The following is an 18,127-nucleotide window of genomic DNA, read 5'->3' on the forward strand; positions in this document are numbered from 1 at the left end:
CGGCTTATCTTTACAAGCAAGGCATCGTGACTCAAAAATCCGATTGAGTCACCGATCGAGCCCCTGGTCGGCGCAGAGTTGGGCTTCGCCCTGAGTAAATTTCCCAAGAAGAATCATGGCCTTAGTCTCCACTTCGACCATCGTCAAGTCTGCCACAAAGTAAACAATGTAAGGAAATAACAGAACCTAAGTGTAGTTAAGAACACGATAAAAGAGAATACCTGTGAAGCCTCGAAAGTCCGGCTAGGGACGGCAGAGTCCCTTCGGGCCCTTGTCACCAAATTTTGGGATGGTCAAGCCCCGGCTAAGGGACCACACCCTGGACGCCACAAACTCTTAATTACGAGATCGCGCGTGGTCAGATGCTTCGTGCACTTGGTGAAGGCCTCAAATGCCGCCTTCTGAGAGGCCTTCAGCTATACATTAGGGGTGCGGTTCCCCTTCACCTCTTCACACTTGGACACGAGAAACTCCTCTCGGTCCACCTTGTGGTAGAACCACCACTGCGTCCAGTCCTTCGGCCATTTGTTTTTGTATGACATGACTGGCGTGGCCAGGCTGGCGCGATAAGTGAAGTTTAGGCAGCCATAGTGGGCTTCGCTTTGCACGTTATGCATGAAAACCGGCTTCGGTTAGTGATGGAGCCTGTGCGCTATAGCGAAGGCCCTGATCGATGCTTTCATTCCTTCGGAACGCGCCGCCCAAGAGAAAAGGCTGAGCTGAACGATGGCATTCGGTGTCAGCTGGTGGAGGTAGATTTCAAAAGGCTTCAGAACCTTGGGCACCATCTCATCGCAAGGAAAGCGAAGCTCTGCTCGGAAGTAGTCGATGAAGACAATGGCTTCATCATCTTCAGGCTCTAGAGTCTCTTGGCCCTTCGAGAGTCTAACCCTCGAAACATCGCTTATCAAACCCTCCTTCACTAGTCCAACAAGGACTTCTTCATCAACCTTAGATTTCCCAATTGAATAGGTCTTCGGGCGACTTGTCTTGCCTCTCGGAGCCATTCTCACTAGGCTTCGGAAAGAAGTGTGGCTGTGAGGGTCTTCATACGGGAGCTGCAGATTTAGCAGATTCAAGCGATGAAATTGAAGCGACTGGTGGAGCACTTTTATAGCGATGAAAAAGAGTGTTAACGGCAGTTGAAACGTGGCGCGTCGGAAATTGAACTGTTGCCGTAAAAGACGATTCGGCTTGAGACGAAGACACTTAGCGTCGTGCTGCCCTGACCGTTGTTTGGGGGGCATAATGGGCATATCCTCACATATATAAAATTAGTTAAAAATAATAAAAAAATAAAAAGGATGATGAGCATGAGGCGACTATCTGCTAAAAGGTAAAATGAGCCCCCACGGGTCTTTGACGGGCCGAAGGATACGGCATTCAGTTATATTATTTTATTCACAGGTTCGGCCCATCGAAGATGAACCTTACCTGTAGGGGGCTACTGAATGATCTTATGCGCCCCTTCGGATCCTGAGGCGAAGTCCACTGGTGGTTGTTCAATGACGAATAATACAATTGTGTTTCAGGGAGTGCGGGTGAAGCATCTGGCGGGCCTTCGCATGGAGACCGAAGGTCGACCCACGGCGCCAAGTATCAGTGCAGGTGAAGTCTCTGGTGGGCCTTCGCATGGAGATCGAAGGTCGACCCTTGGCGCCAAGTATCAGTGCAGGCAAAGCCTCTGGTGGGACTTCAGGCAGAAACCGAAGGGTGACTCGGGACGCAGCGCCGAGGCTGGTCGAAGGTGCCCTGAGGGCCCGTGTGCGGCTAGCTTTATGGGGACCCGGGCGAAGGCGCGCGTCTGTCGAAGCCCGTGTAGTGGTCTGGGGTATAATTGTAAATATGCAAATGTACTCAATAGTGCCAAACCCCCGAATATATCGAGAATGTGGCAGTTAGAGGGGTAACGCTGTAAATTATGGAATGGATTGGTTGAGTATGGGCTATAAATAGGCCGACACTGTAACTGATGGGACAGAGAAAAATTGGTTTTACTCATCTCCCCATAAACATGTGTTGCATCTCGCCGCCTTCAGCTCTTCCTCTCTCTTGGCCGAAGGCTTCCCCTGGCTTGGTGACTTCGTAACCAACATGTATCTTCTATGCCGGAGGAGTTCTTTGTTGTAGTTCGGGAGAGGAATCCGGATGCTATAGACCGCTTGCATCGGTTAAGTACCGACCGTTGTTGCAGTTGGCTTTAGCACTTTTTGTGCTTACCACATGTCATATATAGGAACGATAAGCCGAATACCTCGTGTAGTTGTGATCCTTTGGCTTGAATGTCTCAAGTGTTGTCGGCATAATATACTTGTAAGGGGTATCTAATTACTTTGGAAGTAGTTCTAGATGATCCCCGCACCTGGAGGCGCATGTCCTAATCGGTCAGAGCTTACTTGGGAAAGGTTAACATGAGTACCCTTGTGTGAACCTGTGTGGTCACGCAAGCCGTATGATCCTCAAGTCTTACGGGTAAAGGAGTACCCCTACAGGGTGTAAAAACAATTTGAATTGCCGCGCACTCGACTATAAGCATGATTCTGTCCGAGTCACAAACGTGGGATGATGTGGATTGGTATGTTGGGATATGGATGGAGAGGTTTGCTGATGAGTTAGTATAGTTTCAGTTACATGTATGTTCCTGTTGGTGTTTATGGGTTAGAATGATACGTGTGATTAAGTATAGATGATTACATGATGGTGTTTAAATTTTCTTTTGCTTATGAATTTACTTAATCATATGGTCGTTTTCTTGCTAACATCTAAATGCATAACCTTTGGACTCGGGCTATTTATATGTACCTATTATGGATTAATCTTATAAGTATCTTCGTACTTACATTGCTCTTTCATGTGCTGCTGGCGAGACGAAGCTAGTGTTTGGGTACTTCACGCCCGCCGATGTTGGTGGCGGGCATAAGTAAGCAACTACTTGGATGACATTATTTTAGGGTGGAGTCTAAGGACATATAACTCCACCTATCTGTTGTTGTTCATAGCTTTTGTCTTCCGCTGTGTAGTTTCTATTGTTGTCTAGGAGTTAATATATTTTTTGTCCTCCTATCTCTCTTTTGCTGCAAATTGTTAATACTTAAGAACTTGTAATATAATGTTAACTATTTGCTCTTTATTAAGTTTTGTTATGATGGTATATATTAAAAAGACGTATATTCTGATCTTGTGTATAAAACACATACCGAAACTACCAAAATAATATTCTAGTTAATCATTGTAGTTATAATTATACAAATAACTAATTTAATGATTAATTAAAATATTATTTAGACAGTCCTCACAGAATATCCTCAAAAACTATTAATAGAGAAAAATACTGTGAAAATTAGTAATATATATAACATAACCATAACTTATACCTATCTTCTTCTACCGTTATTACTTTTAATTTTTTTACTATTATCTATACATTTATTTATTACTGTTTATCATAATTTTTTAACTGGATTTTGTGATTTCACGTTTAGCCTATCTCAACTTGTTTGAGAAAAAACTTTGTTGTTGATAGCTAAATGCTCCCAGAAGGACCACTTGATTTCTCAATTTTCAGTCTTCGCCTAGGAGGAACAGGCAGCGAGGAGTAATGCAATTCCATCCAAACCTACCTGGGTTTGGTTCAGAGGATTAGACTCGCATTCACTGTCTGGTTGTGCAGATGTTAACTCATCAAACCAACAACTCGTCAAAAAATAAAAGATCACAACCATTGAAGGTCCTCGCAAAAAAGAAAAGATGGAGAAATGGAGGCACGCTAGCTGGATTTGCGAACCTAGGGCTCAACATATTATGCGATTCAGAACAGGCATACCACCTCTCCAAAAAAAAAAAACAACAGGCATACCATGAACCCCAGAATCAACGCATGACCAATCACCCATATCATTAGGTCCATGCTAAAGTGGCGATGCAGTTCAAGTCTGACAAAGTTACGTTTCTACATGTCTACACGCTACCACAAGGATTACAACGAATAGCCCTCGTGTGCTCTCAAAGTGATAGTTTATTGCCAGCCTTCTGTATTGAGTAGTCGCAACTGGACAAGTAAAATCTCTGAGTCAAATCGTTCAACACAAGTCACCACCTGTACATCTGGAATCTTACGCAAGCTTTAGAAGATGTCAGCTAGCCGTGAATCCAGAGGAAAACGGTACTTCACTGCAATCGAGAACAAAGATTAAGAAATGAAAGGTTAGAATCTGATTAAACCTGTAAATTGAGAATAGCGTGAATGTATGCTAATAAGATGCATGCATATTATAGAAACATCACACTCCTAAAAAAATGAAATAGACTATATCCAACAAGGATGCGAAGTCAGCAAGATCCGGTGAGAGGCTTTGAGCTCAACAATACGTGTGGGGATAACAGATAAGTCAAAAGTATAGTTGGGCCCACGTCTACTCCTTACCTAGAGTCCACTAATCGCAAATTCAACGTGCACTAACATGTTAACTATACACTAAACGATATTAGCAAGATAGATGTCATCAATGCACGCGCTGACATTTACATTGGATAACACAAAAGAGCGCATACCATAGCATTCCGCCAGGAGTACAGCTGCATTCAAGGCAAAAACTTGTCATGCACGTTTATCCTCTGGAAAGGCATGCATGTTTACCATATCTCCAGTTCCTTTAACTGCACTGCCTACTAGAGAAAGTCCTTCCTCATCAGCACCATCACGTACATCCTCTGAATATGCAAATCTGTACACGACAGAAACAGCGCCAAAACCAAAGTTGAAATTTTTGTGCATAGTTCAAAATGGAAGCACAATGCTAACAACTCCATGCCGAGCCAGGAAATTTGTCATGCTTAACAAAGATCAGTTATCAGTATGAACTATATATATTTTTGAAGATGAAATGAATTAATATATTGTTTACTCATGTTACACAGTGAACATTTTGGAGGATCAAAAGAGTTGCTTTAAAGCAGTGTTCATTATCAATATCATTAGGAATGTGATTAAAGTTGTCTCTTCCAGAATATGTGCTACCGCTGATGCTAACAATAGCTTCCTCAATTTAAAATATGAACCTTCTTGACAGAAGATAAATCCAAGGCATCTTATATGACTGGCTATAATGCTAAAAATGGCAGAAATGTATTGTTTACATGAAAAAAAGAACTCAAGCAAATAATTGAACTCAAATGAGAAGGTGAAGTTTCATAGCAAACAGAGTACCCTGTTGGATTACGAGATGGAGACCAAAGGATGCATATGATAACGAGAAGGGCATAGGAGAGGGCATTCCAAAAGGCTGGGATGATCCACGCTCGTCGCCAGAGTTCACTCAATGGATCAGTTGCATTGAAATATAGCTGATTCAAGACAAAAACATGTCAGATCATACTTAACATGAGGTGCAAAAAGGTTACTGGTTTTTCTCTACAAGGCTTATCTAGCGAATCCATGACAATAATGTCTACAATAAAATGTTTATGGCCATATTCTAATCAGTTTTTATGCTCATTATATAGAAGAGGGGAAAGGACCTTAAAGCTGGCCCATCATTTGCTCCTACATTCATTTACCATTCACATGAGACAATCGTTGTTCAGTGGTTATATGATATCAACATTACATGGACCAGAAATACAAACTTTATAGTTGAAACAAGATAAATACCTCATAGCCAATCCAAGCGATCGAGATAAGCACTGACACGGCTAGAGAATTTGTAAACTTTCGATATAACTCAAGTTTTGCCATGCTTCTTCGCAGCTGTAAGGCAATTAGAGCCAGATGAGCACAGGGTATGTGACGGGGCAAAAAACTCATTACGATGTAGGCTTCAAAGTAAAACAACTGGATTGCAGTGAACATTTAAAAGTTGAAACACATGTTGACACACATGGTCATATTGCAGCATTGGAAGCTTAACATAAGTAGAAATAGCTACAGGTTCTGCTAAAATGTAAAGAAATGCTGCATGGGACCTTGCTATTCCATTCAGAAAGACTTAAAGTGCTATATGGATAATAGATCAAATGTGACATGGTTCAGGGAAAAGACTACTTCAACATAAAAGGAGGAAACAATGAAACATATTCATGGACTAGCAAGATGAAAAAAAGGCTACCTGCAGCTTCTCTAAAGTTCTAGAGAGGGATGAAAATATCCAGATGATGAAGGTTGCATCAAGTATTGCAACAGGCAACACTAGGAACAATCTTGTTTTTCCAGAGAAGTCATTGATATTTCCCAGATTTTCAACAAGTTCGAGAGCTTCTGAACCAACAAAATAGATGACACCAAGAGCAGCAACTCTAGATGTAATGCCTCCCAATGTGGGTAGAACAACCCCATAGCCCATTGAAACTACCAATAGAAGAAGACGAGATACAGTCTTCTTCACAGCAGTAAATGTAACTGCCCACAAGGTAATGCCCATAGGTCTGGTTCCGGTTGAATTGAAGTTAGCATACTCAAAATACCAGAAAGCCATTTCACACATGCCAAGAGCAATAACAGCTGTTATATGGTAGTGCAGCTGCAAAATATCCTTCCAGCATTGCACAAACTGAATGAACCATAGAAGTCCAAGTGCAAGATAGGCAAGTGACATGAAACCGTAAAATGTCATCATTGGAGCCATTTTACCAGGGAGATAACCCTGTGGATTTCGCCAAACAGTCCTGCCTGTAATCTTCAATCCCTTAAGTTGAGGATCGCAGAACATAAAATAGAGGTAGTACATCCCTGTTTTGTTTATCGATACAGTTTGAGTTACCATGGGAGTTTCTACATTTTTACCATCAAAGAATGTCTGGATCCTTTTAGGCCAGTCAGGATTATCAGGATTTGGCCGTATAATTATTTCACCTACTTTACAATACTTCTCCTTATCAAGCTCAGGGGTGCAGCATATTGCATCAGAGTGCAGGTATGAACCCCCAATTTTGTCCCTGTCCTGTATCTCAACAATTATAGCCTCCACTAATCCTGTCTTTTGCTGCATATCATCATGCCTAGATGCCGACTCCTGGGTCCGTCGAAATATGACAGAGTCAAACCTGAAAGAGTAGCCCATTAGGTAGCAGAAAAGATCTAAAGGACAACTAACCATATCATTCTTATTTCCATGGGGCTTTTATGTTAGCCCATGCAGTTTAACAATGAAATTACTGTGATGCAAATGCTTCACGACATGCATGCTCCAAAATAGCTGGTACTAATGTCCACTGATTTGCACAGTAATGACGGAGTAGTGTCACAAAGCGTGTGCCGTGGTAGGCAGACTCTGAGCAAACTTTACCGTCTTTCACATGTTGGGGGCATGCCAATCATACAGTCATTTGATAGATACATACCATACAGCTAGCGCTGACATATATATCCCCTGATTGGAGCAAAAAGGCAGTTACGCTTCCTAATCCCAGCCTCATCACACGGCAGCCAAACAAGACAAGAACTAACTGGGTAAGTTAGTCAAACTGACTGGTACACACTGGATCACAACAATTTAACTTTTAGCAGCTGTATCCAACCAAGTCAACAGATCAGTCTATGTGAGCACGAAATTGCACGAATTTCCCACTTGATTCCTCATATAATACCAAAAGCAACAGCAAAAAGCCTAAGAATCGGGGCAACCACTCAAGACGCAACCACAAGGAACGCAATCTCTCAGCGCTGCCCGTACTAACAAAACCCTCTTATACTACTCGCCGTACATGCCATTACCCCGGAACGAGACGGCCGAGATCAACGAAAAGCACAGCATTCAGCAACGCGCATCTGAGCCTCACCCCGAATACACCACCAACGCGCGCCCGATCGGGACCAGCTCGATCCCCGCAAAACCCTAGGGGTGGAAGCGAGAGGTAGGGAGGGGCCGCGCGGGAGCGGGCGCGTACCTGATGAAGGACGCGGAGGAGTTGGAGGAGGGGTCGGAGGCGTAGAGCCCCTCGCTGCCCCCGTGGAGAAAGAAGGAGTTGGCCCGCGGCGCGAACCCGCCGCCGTCGTACTCGTGGATGGACGCGTCGGCGCCCCGCGCCGCGAGGGCAGCGAGGGCGAGCGCGAGCGCGAGCGCGAGGCCCTGGCCCGGCTGCCGCATCGTTGGGAGGTTGCGAGCGGGCGCCGTCGTCGCTGCCCGCTGCTCTCCTCGTCTCGGGAGGCGAACAGGCGATGGAAGAAGAAGGTTCGAGTCTCGCCTCGCTGGAAGGCAAGTCGGAGGATGGTTAAGGTTGGTCGCTTGTGTACGAGGGTCATCAGCGTCGTCGCTTGTGTTGCCAGTTAGGTAGTGTTTGGTTCGTGGGACAGGTGGGACGGAGTGATTTTATTCTGTTTTTGAGCTGTTTGGTTGGAGTTTAGTGGGATGGGATGGTTCTGAATCAGAGAATATTTTTCAAAGATTCGGGACGGATCCGTTCAAAAAAAAGGCTGAACGCAGCCATTCCATTTGGGACGGGTCACTGACGGTGGGCCCGAAATCTAAAATTGACTCGTTCCATCTCACCCACCAAACAAACATCTGATTCCGGACCATCCCATTCCATCCCTAAATACATGAATGGAATCATCCCATCCCACCTCGCTCTCCAACCAAACACTACCTAAGGGATGGAGATGCGGACGAGCTGGCAGAGACTTTACTGAAAGATGGTGAAAGGAGTAGAGAAATTTCTACAAGTGGCTTGTAAACAAAAGGCGCAATTTTTTTAAGATCAAACAGTTCATTAAACACAGTGTATGTTACAATAGAAATCCACAAGAAATAATTACAACTGACAGTTTGCAAAGTCAAAATATACATTTGTACTCTACATATTATAGGCCTTTTTTGCTAGGATGTGAGCAACAATGTTTAAATTTCTGAGAATGTGGTGAATAAAAGTCTGTAAATCTTAATATTTTGTTTTACTTCGAGAATAAGTGGTCTAATATGCCAGTCCGTTACTTTTCCTCGAGGTTTGTTGATATATTACACTAAGAAGAAGTTATTATATGTGTGACCAGCTGGAGAGCTCGTGTTTCAGTTTGGATAGGAGAATCAGCAGTATATTTTGCTTGGATTTGCATTGACCACGGTGGAGAGGCCTCAAAGTTTGACAAAGATATACCAATGTCTACCTGTTGCCCTTGAGTAAAAGCAGTATCACACATGCAATAGACACTAGGGTACAAATTTTGTTGATCAAATTGAGCAATATAATTTGGATTACCGTGAGTTGGGCTGGCAGTGAGCTGCTTAATGTTGTAAGTTTCATATTGAACTTGTTGAGCAGCTTTTGCCTGAAAGATCATAGATTTGATTTCTTCATCTTTGTGTTTTGAATCTTTGATCATTCCTTGCTTTCCAAATATACCAAAGGATGTAACAAAATAAATCAATGTCTTCCTGCACCTGCACGCTTGAGACAATATACTATAAATGATGAAAGAGCAGAGAGCTCTGAAAACATCGGTTCCAATTCCCATAGGTGAGGAAAACCAAACTGTTTTAGCAAAAGTGCAATGAAAAAAGATATGTTTGTCATTCTCAAGAGCATTGCAATGGGTGCAATTTGGGGAAATGTTATTAATTCTTTTATGCACCTTTTGCGCATTAGGAATATTTTTTGTTAGCAACCTTTATATGAAAACCTACGCTCTAGGAAAAATTCTCTTGCTTTTCCAAATGAGGTCAATCATCTTATTTGTGTGAATAGAACGGTTTAAAGAACTTACTGCTTCATCAATCTTTTCCTTGTGTAAGAGTTTGTAAGCACTTTGAGCCGACCATTTACTTGTTTTGTTAGGCCTCTAAATGATGATGTCTTCTCTATCAACATGGGACAAAGGGATTTGCAAGATATGATACACAAAATTATCATTGAAAGTCAAACTCAAGAGATCTTGGTTCCACCTTTTAGGATTATGAAGCCAAAGCTCATTAACTTTCTTAGGAAGATGGAGATGGATTGCTTCTTCTTTCATGTTTTCATAGAGTTCCTTCCAGCGGGGACACCAAGGTTCATTTCAAATGAAAATATTGCCATCAAAAAGCTGCTAAAAAATATTGTTGCAAAGGTGGTCTTTTACCTTAATAATAGAATTATATGTCCATAATTTAGATCCTTGAGGTGTTGCTCTCTAGAAAGAAGTGTCAAAGAAATACTTACTTTTGATAATCTTTGTCCAAAGCGATTCTGGTCCGAAAATTAGTCTCCAAGCTAAGCTTGTAATCAAAGCAATATTAAGGGAATCAAGATCTCTAAACCCTAAGCCCCCAGCTCCTTTTAGGATGCAAAGTTTGTTCCAGGTTGAAAGACAAAGATGTTTTTTACAATTATTAGAAGGGTTACTTCTCCACCAAAAAGATCTAATGATGGTAGTCAACTCATCAATTAGAGATTTAGGGAGAAGAACATTAGACAAGAAATAGATAGGGATAGAGGAGAAAACAGATTTAACAAGGGCAATCCTGTCAGCATGGAAAATAGTGTCTGCCTTCAAGTCACTTAATTTATTTTTGAACTTACTTTTGAGGAAATCATAAACGTTTGATTTACCTGGAAAGGAGATGAAGAGAGGATGACCAAGGTGTATAGAAGAGGGATCCATTAGTTGGACTTGAAAGATTGATGAGATATTATTTTGTATGTCTAGAGGGGTGTTATAGCTAAAGAGAATTGAGTATTTACTCTAATTGGGTGTTTGACCTGAATCCCTACAAAAATTATTCAGAATATTTCTTATTCCTTGAGTTTCTTCCATAGTCGCCTGGCCACATATGATATCATCATCTGCAAAAAGAAGGGAATGCAAAACTAGAGATTGTGGGCTAGCTAGATTCCTGAGATTCTCCCGCTCTTTAATGCATCTTGTAGCCTGCGTGTGAGTTCATTTATGGAAATAATAAAAATATAAGGAGAGAGAGGGCATCCTTATCGTATATCTCGGCCGCTTCGAATGTTCCCATATGATTGACCATTAACGAGTATAGAGAATTCTGAGCCTTCAATACATGCTGCAACTAGAGCAATAAAGTCATCCTGGAAACCAAGGCATCTCATTGCTGATTTAATAAAATTCCACTCAAGTCTATCAAAAGCTTTAGCAAGATCAAGCTTAAGAATGAAAGCATGATGTGACTATTTTCTGGTGTTAAAAGTATGCATGATTTCATATTCAATGATAATATTATCAGTGATTTTATGACCTTTGACAAAGGCATATTGGGAATTCTTGATACAGTTAGACATATATGGTTTCATCTTAGAGGCTAGAGACTTGGCACAGATTTTATAAATAACATTGCAAAGACTGATAGGTCTATAATATGTAGGAACCATGCATTGCTTCTTTTTGAGAATAAGCACTATATTAGTCTTTTTAATAGAATTAGGAAGAGACTTACTTATGTAGAAATTTCTTACTACATTGTGAACATCATCCCCAATCCAGTTCCATGCAGAGCGATAGAAGTTGACATTGAGTCCATCTGGTCCAGGTGCTATATTACACCTTATTGAATTTAAGGTACATAAGATATCCTTTTTGGAAGGGACTTCTGTGAGACTTTGATCAATGATATGGGAGGTTTGGATTTGAAAATTCTCTTCATTTCTCTACAGGGAACACGTAAATACATCTAAAAAAATAAGAGATGAAACAATTAACAATTTGATCGTTAGTGTTTAATTCTTGTCCTGCAGAATTATAGATGTGGCTGATCCTATTTTTCCTTCTCCTCTTGATTACATTCTTGTGAAAGAAGGAAGTATTTTGATCTCCTTGCATGATCCAAGACTTCTTGCATCTCACAAAAGGCACAATTGCAAAGAGGAACTCGCTTCTATCTAACCATTTAGGGATGGTCAATATCATCCAGTACACTAGATTTGATAAGCGGGGGAATGGAGAATAATGAGTTTTTCTTTCCTACTTCGTTCCAAGGTTCCTTTGGTCAAATTCCAAATTATCTTATTGTCTGCGCAATATGGAGGAGGTTGTCCAAATTTGCATTAAGACAGAGAAAGACATTCTTTACAAACCAAACGAATAAAGACCACAAAGAGCAGAGCTACTATCAAAATAAACTGACAACAATAGAGAAAGATAGCATAAAATAGGAAGGAATTAAAGACGACCTAAAATATCTTGTTTCTCCATCAGAGTGTAGCACACAATACATCATTACCAAATCAAATGTATCAAAATTGGGTGGAACTATGGTGTCACCATCCCCTAGCATATATCAGAGTTGTGTTCCCTTTTTAAACCACAAAGTGGATGATTATCTAAACTGCACGAGTTCAAACAATTATATGCACACCTTAAAAAATATTCACAGAACAACCAACACTCTTAAGATTTGTCAACATCCAACAACTAAGATGCATTTGATGATGTTTCATTCAATCCAATGCTCGGGAATGAGTTGTTATCAACCGTTGAAAATCCTATGCCCACCCAACCAAGCATCTACGAAACTATCTGAATCCTCGGATCTAAATCCAATGGCCAAGATTGCGTTGTCCCTCCACCATTCCTTCACTCAGTTGAGAAATCATTGATTTTCATTTATTTTCTCCCTATATTTTGCTCCCATTAGTCCCAGTTGTTAATTTTTTTCCAAAAAAAGACTGTGCAATCAACTAGAGATCATATTTGTCACCCAATCCCTCCTAGACGTGGTCAATTTCCTAAAAAGAGATTATTTTTGTAAAAACACATATTCACCCTCCCTCTAAGTGACATCATTGTCCTTTCAGCTACGTGGCAACCTCTTAGCATTCCGAGTACCGACAAGTGCTACGTGTACCTTTATCGGCACTTGGAGTGCCGACAAGCCTTTGCGCCCAAACGACAACCTCTGTGGCGCCGCGCTAGTAGCTGGTCCATCACATATCGACACTTGGAATTCCGACAGTCACTACTCAAAGTATCAACATATACCTAGATATGCAATTTTAAGAACTTAAATACTATATTTGTAATTTTCTATTAAAATAATATTATCTAAAAATCCTCGATGAAATACGTTTCCACGACGTTGGTTGGAGCAGGTGGGCGCGTGGAGGTTGTTGACATAGAACCGGAGTAAGTTGTAATGCCGTATGGTCAGCATTGAGAGAGAGAGAGTTGCGCTAACAGAAAAAGTTAAGCTATCACTCTCCTCGTATTTGATGCTCTCAGCGTGGAGCGCTGCCCGCCCAGGTTCGACCCTCGTGCGCGCCTTCTAATCTAGGAGCTGGCCTGAGCCTTTTCGGTTCCTTTACCCGCTCCCAGGCTGCCAACCTTGATGGCACCGATGGGCCCCTCGGTCTGCTACTCTAAAGAAAAAGAAAAAAACACTCTCCTCGGTACTGTCGGCTCAGCTGTTGCCTGTTGGAAGGAGCCTTTCTTTTGTCGTTGAATGATCAGTGTGTTCAGATTTTGATGTTAGGTGTGAAACTTGTGTGGGAGCATAGCGACATGACTTGCTAGAAACTACTATAGTAAATTAATATAGCACCAATTAGAAAACCAATTGCATGTGAGAATTTACCGAACATGGTAAGCTATCTTGGCTAGATGCACACTCCTGATCTTCTTTTTTTTGCTAGTATTTCTTGAACAATTCTACATGGACGCCAGAAAACATACACAACACCGCAGCTAGTGGCTCCAGTTTAAAATTAAGCTGGTGTTTTTTTAGTATTTCTTGAACAATTCTACGTTTGGAGGTCAGAAAATAGACATGTCACACACCGCAGCTAGTGGACCCAGTTTACAATTAAGTTGGTGGTCGGTCGATCTCCCTGTTCACATCATCCCGTAAGCATGCCGACGACCAGTCTCTCAGTCGACGACTCGACGTGTTGTCAGCAATGACGGGTCGAAGAAATTACCTCGGCGTTGCCTGATCGCCGGACCCAGCGACCATCCAGTCAAAGGCCATGCATACGCTCATGACCTCACGCTGCCAGTGTCACCGCGATGACGGGCGGCTTTGTGTGTGTAGCAATGTTTGGTATGGTATCTTGCTTGCTCCTTTTGGGACGGTGTCTGTCTACGACCACTCGATTGGGCTCACTCCACTGACTTTAGGCAAGGTTTACAAATACGTAATCACTCGGCAGTGATAATCACACAGTAATTCAGTAAAATTCGGTAAAAACCGATCAAATTTTATTTTTTTTAAATTTCAAATTTAAGTTTGATTAGTAACTATTCAGTTTACGAATACGGTTCGGACCGAATCGTCCAATAACTATGATAACTTAATGGTTACCAACGATATTTGTAACCCTGCCCCAAGCTAGCTCAGTCCCTTCCATGCAGCTTCCTCCTCCTCCTTTTCAACCTTTTCAAACCCCTTTTTCCTCCGTGATAACCAAGAGGTAAATTAAGAACGCACGATTAGCAAGCGCCACAAGTTGGTTATATACCCGCATATTTCTACCTACCTAGCAAAGTAGCAAGGGGCCGGGGGAGGAGTGCGCGCGCATAGGTAGCATGATCTAGCTGCTAGGATGGCCGACGTGCCGGCGGAGAGGGCTGCCGCGGCCGTGAACGACCTGATCGAGGCGCGTGAGGGGGCGGCGAGGCTCAGGAGCTTGATCTTCCAGCAGGACGACCATCGTTCGCCGTGGGCAGAGCTGGTGGACGGCGTGATCAACAGGCTGTCCAGCGCGATGTCGGCGTTGGACGTCAGCGGCGCGGCGGCGGGAGCCCAGAGCCCGGCCGCTGGGTCATCAGACAGCGCGAGGCCGCAGCAGTCGGCGAGCTCGAGCGGGAACACGAGGAAACGCAGCTTCAGCAAAAGGTGAGAGGACCTGGTGGTCACCTGAGACGAACTTAGCACGCAGCTCAGTTTATACATCCACATGATTATTTTCAGTTTCTTATAATTTCTTCGTTCCATTCTGCTGTCCTGTACATGCTTTGATAGATCGCAAGGCCCCTCTGTCAAAAGAGTCACAGCTACGTTGGATGACGGCCATATATGGCGGAAATATGGGCAGAAAGAGATCCAAAACTCACCGCATCCGAGGTACATATTGTGTTGCTTTATAGACTATAGCTGTTACGACTACGATGTTTGAGGAACAGATCGCGAAACATCGGTGCGTGCAGGAGTTACTACAGGTGCACACACAAGTCCGACCAGGGCTGCAACGCCAAGAGGCACGTCCAGCTCTGCGAGACCGACCCGTCCAAGTACGCCGTCACCTACTACGGCAAGCACACGTGCAGGGACCCCTCCACGATCCCGCTCATCGTCCGCGCCGCCGGCACGGCGGCCGACGAATCCAACAACCTCATCAGCTTCGAGCCTAGCTTCGCAAACGACGGCGCCGCAACTTCTCAATATGCGAAGGAAGGGAGCACAAGTCGTCAGCAGTCCACGTCGTGGTGCACCAGCGACGACGTGTTCAGCTCGTTCATGCAGGTGGACGAGCTCGGCGCCGTCGTGGGATCGGCGGCCGGGGTGACGTTGTCGACGGTTAGATTGGTGCCGGACTGCGGCGGGATCGATGGTATAGCGGGCAGCGGAGGCGGAGGGACCGGCACGCGCAGCTTCGTTCCCGCCGTCTCTGAGCAGCCTGGGCTACGTGGTGGGATCGCTTGGGAGCATCGAAGATGACGACTTCTTTCGGCTCGACCCCAAGGCCCAAGATAGTAAGGAGTTGAAGGGCAATGGTGCGTCGCATGCTAGCTTGTAATATGGCTATATACTTGTGCCGTCGTGAACGAGAGTCGAGAGATGATGTGAGAAATCAGAACACACTTTATCCCTATCCTCCTCTATCTCCTAAACTCTTCTGTTCTTCTTCCTAAACCCTTCTGGATTCTTCTAGATCCTTCCTTCTGTTCCGTGGCATTGCTTTCGGGGATCGGCTATTAGGAGTGATGGTAGTACTTAGACTACTGGTGATAAAGACTTGTCGTCACCATCAGCACTGTAAACACTTCGATCAGTTCGATGTGAACTGTGCTTGCTTTACATGAATGCTAGCTGGCATATAATACTTCCTCTTTTTCAAATTATCCGTAGCTACAACGCTCATAGACCAAAGAAACACTGAACCAAAGAAAAATTAATGAGAAATAACAATATGAAAACAAATGAGTTAGCACACAATAAGAAAAAAAAATCAACTACTACCTCCGTTCTTTTTTACCTATCGTTTAAGACATTGACACGATCTTTTAGTAAAAGTTAATACAAACTAGATGATGTCAAAGTATTTTTCATCACAAATTTACTAGTATCATTTTCATATATCAAATTCTAATTATTTTGTGTATATTAATAGTCAAAGTTTTAAAATTTTATCTATATACACTATTTTAAAATGATACCTATTTAAGAATGGGAGGTAATAGTATAAAGAGGCGACAATTACTTGTTAGCGCACAAGGACGACGAGGACGAGCTACCTTAATCAATTGCAAGCAACAAATGGTGTAACGTGCGTGACACCCTGAAGCTTAGCGGTATCGTTTTATCACTAGTACTCCAAAGTCAAAAGATTGTTGTCCTGATCCAACGGCAACAAGCGGCACATTTCGAGGTTTCCCTTCCGTTAGAGGATCCAGTTAGAATGGACCGTAAGCCTGAGAATGGACCAAGACTGGTCGACCGGACAACAAGGCCCAATAATCCAAAGTAGCCTGGACCTTGGGCTTCCACTGGGGCCGCTGCCACGTGGGCCGTCGCTGCCATCGAGTTTTTTATTTTTATATTTTTTCTATTAAATATTTAAATAAATAAACTTTTGTTGTAAGATTTGTATAAATAGACGTCTACTGCTATCTGAAAGATCTGCAATCTCTATTTAGTTTTACAAATATCTATTTATTTAAATATTTAATAGAAAATTAAAAAAAAATCGCTGCCATCTACCTCAACCAGGTCAACTTGTTCCGTTAATATTCTATAGATGAAAAGACATAATGTGTGAACATTAACACGATAAAATGAATTTATAAGTAATCTATTGGAGAATTTATCATTAATATAGTCTATAGATGATAGGTATATTTTTATACTCTCTTTGTCATAAATACTTATCGTTTTGATTAAGATGTAGTCAAAATTTTAAAATTTTAACAGTTAATAGCTTCCAAAATATTTAGTTTAAAAATATAAAAATCACATATGTAGATTTATTTTGAAAAACACTCATAATATTTTATTTGTATTAGATATTATAGATATATTCTAATAAAAAATAATAGTCAAAATTATACAACATAAATTAAAAAAAAATAAAAAATGAAAAATATTTATAATTGAAAGGAGTAATTAGCAAGCTATTTGCACGGCGACCTATTTTTATCACTACCGTTGAGGACATTGAATGGGAAGTCTAAACACTCTAGGCCGGAGCCACGGAACTCCAAGTATGTTACTTCTCCGCGAAGCAAAGCTGTCGTAGATACTAGATACTATCGGTAATCCCTCTTGTTAGGCCGGCCCCGCCTATCTTCTTTGACCAATCAAACAGTGTTCTAAAAGCACGCAAGATCTGCAGCTCGCTGAAGAACAAGATGTGTGTAGTAAGACGGTTCGAAGTGGTATATGAGCTGAATTTACAAAAACAAGTTACGGAAATTACAGTTTTTAGCAGTACTTCATTTAAGTGGGAACAAAGTTAGTAAAGCATGTTAAACTGGTATAGCATCATGTGCAGGGGGTGAAAACTAGAACTTTAAGGATTTAATTACACACTTTAACATATCTTAGTTTTAATGGGGTATATGTTTAGGACTAAATGATACATAAGAGGTGAAATTAAATTTGTAATAACTGAGATTTTATTTTTTTCTCGGTGTACTTAAGTTAGCTATTATAGCTTCACTCTTAATCATACAGTATTTTTTATGACTAACCGACACAATCATCAACTACACGGTGTGATCTTAGTGTAAGTTCTCTGAGGTTTAATTCAGTGATCCACTTTATATTCTGAAAATCGGATAAAATAGGGCCTCTGCGTGCGTGATAGAGCAATTTTCCTTGGAAAGATTATCCCTGAACGGTTCGGTAGGGGAGCACGAGACGTTGACCTGGAGAGCTAGCAAATCTTGAAGCTCGCATGAGAAAAACCAAACCAAACCAAACCGCCCTCCTGTAGTCCTGGCCCATGCACGATGGTCACCTCGAGTACGGCGCCCTGGCCCATC

At 42.2% G+C, this 18,127-nt stretch overlaps 1 protein-coding gene and 1 pseudogene across 1 annotated transcript; one reads left to right on the forward strand and one right to left on the reverse strand.

The window, feature by feature from the left end:
- Positions 1-3,872: 3,872 nt before the first annotated feature.
- LOC133912456 (uncharacterized) lies at positions 3,873-8,242 on the reverse strand. The gene is made up of 6 exons (XM_062355190.1): positions 7,882-8,242; positions 6,105-7,038; positions 5,651-5,746; positions 5,207-5,343; positions 4,552-4,724; positions 3,873-4,170 (listed from the first exon to the last, which is right to left on the reverse strand). The coding sequence occupies exons 1-5, from the start codon at positions 8,079-8,081 to the stop codon at positions 4,598-4,600; spliced, it is 1,494 nt and encodes a 497-aa protein (XP_062211174.1). The 5' UTR covers positions 8,082-8,242; the 3' UTR covers positions 3,873-4,170; positions 4,552-4,597.
- A 6,097-nt stretch (positions 8,243-14,339) lies between these two features.
- LOC133911024 (transcription factor WRKY45-1-like) lies at positions 14,340-16,009 on the forward strand (annotated as a pseudogene).
- Positions 16,010-18,127: the final 2,118 nt, after the last annotated feature.

Source organism: Phragmites australis, chromosome 3, assembly GCF_958298935.1.
Source record: "Phragmites australis chromosome 3, lpPhrAust1.1, whole genome shotgun sequence".
Classification (NCBI taxonomy): domain Eukaryota; kingdom Viridiplantae; phylum Streptophyta; class Magnoliopsida; order Poales; family Poaceae; genus Phragmites; species Phragmites australis.

Excerpts from the sequence above, each read along its gene's own strand:
- LOC133912456 (XM_062355190.1), bottom strand. The coding sequence starts at position 8,081 with ATGCGGCAGCCGGGCCAGGGCCTCGCGCTCGCGCTCGCGCTCGCCCTC. Across the intron at positions 7,039-7,881 it reads TCCTCCGCGTCCTTCATCAG|GTTTGACTCTGTCATATTTC; the intron begins GTACGCGCCCGC and ends CTACTCTTTCAG. Across the intron at positions 5,747-6,104 it reads GAACTTTAGAGAAGCTGCAG|CTGCGAAGAAGCATGGCAAA; the intron begins GTAGCCTTTTTT and ends ATTGCCTTACAG.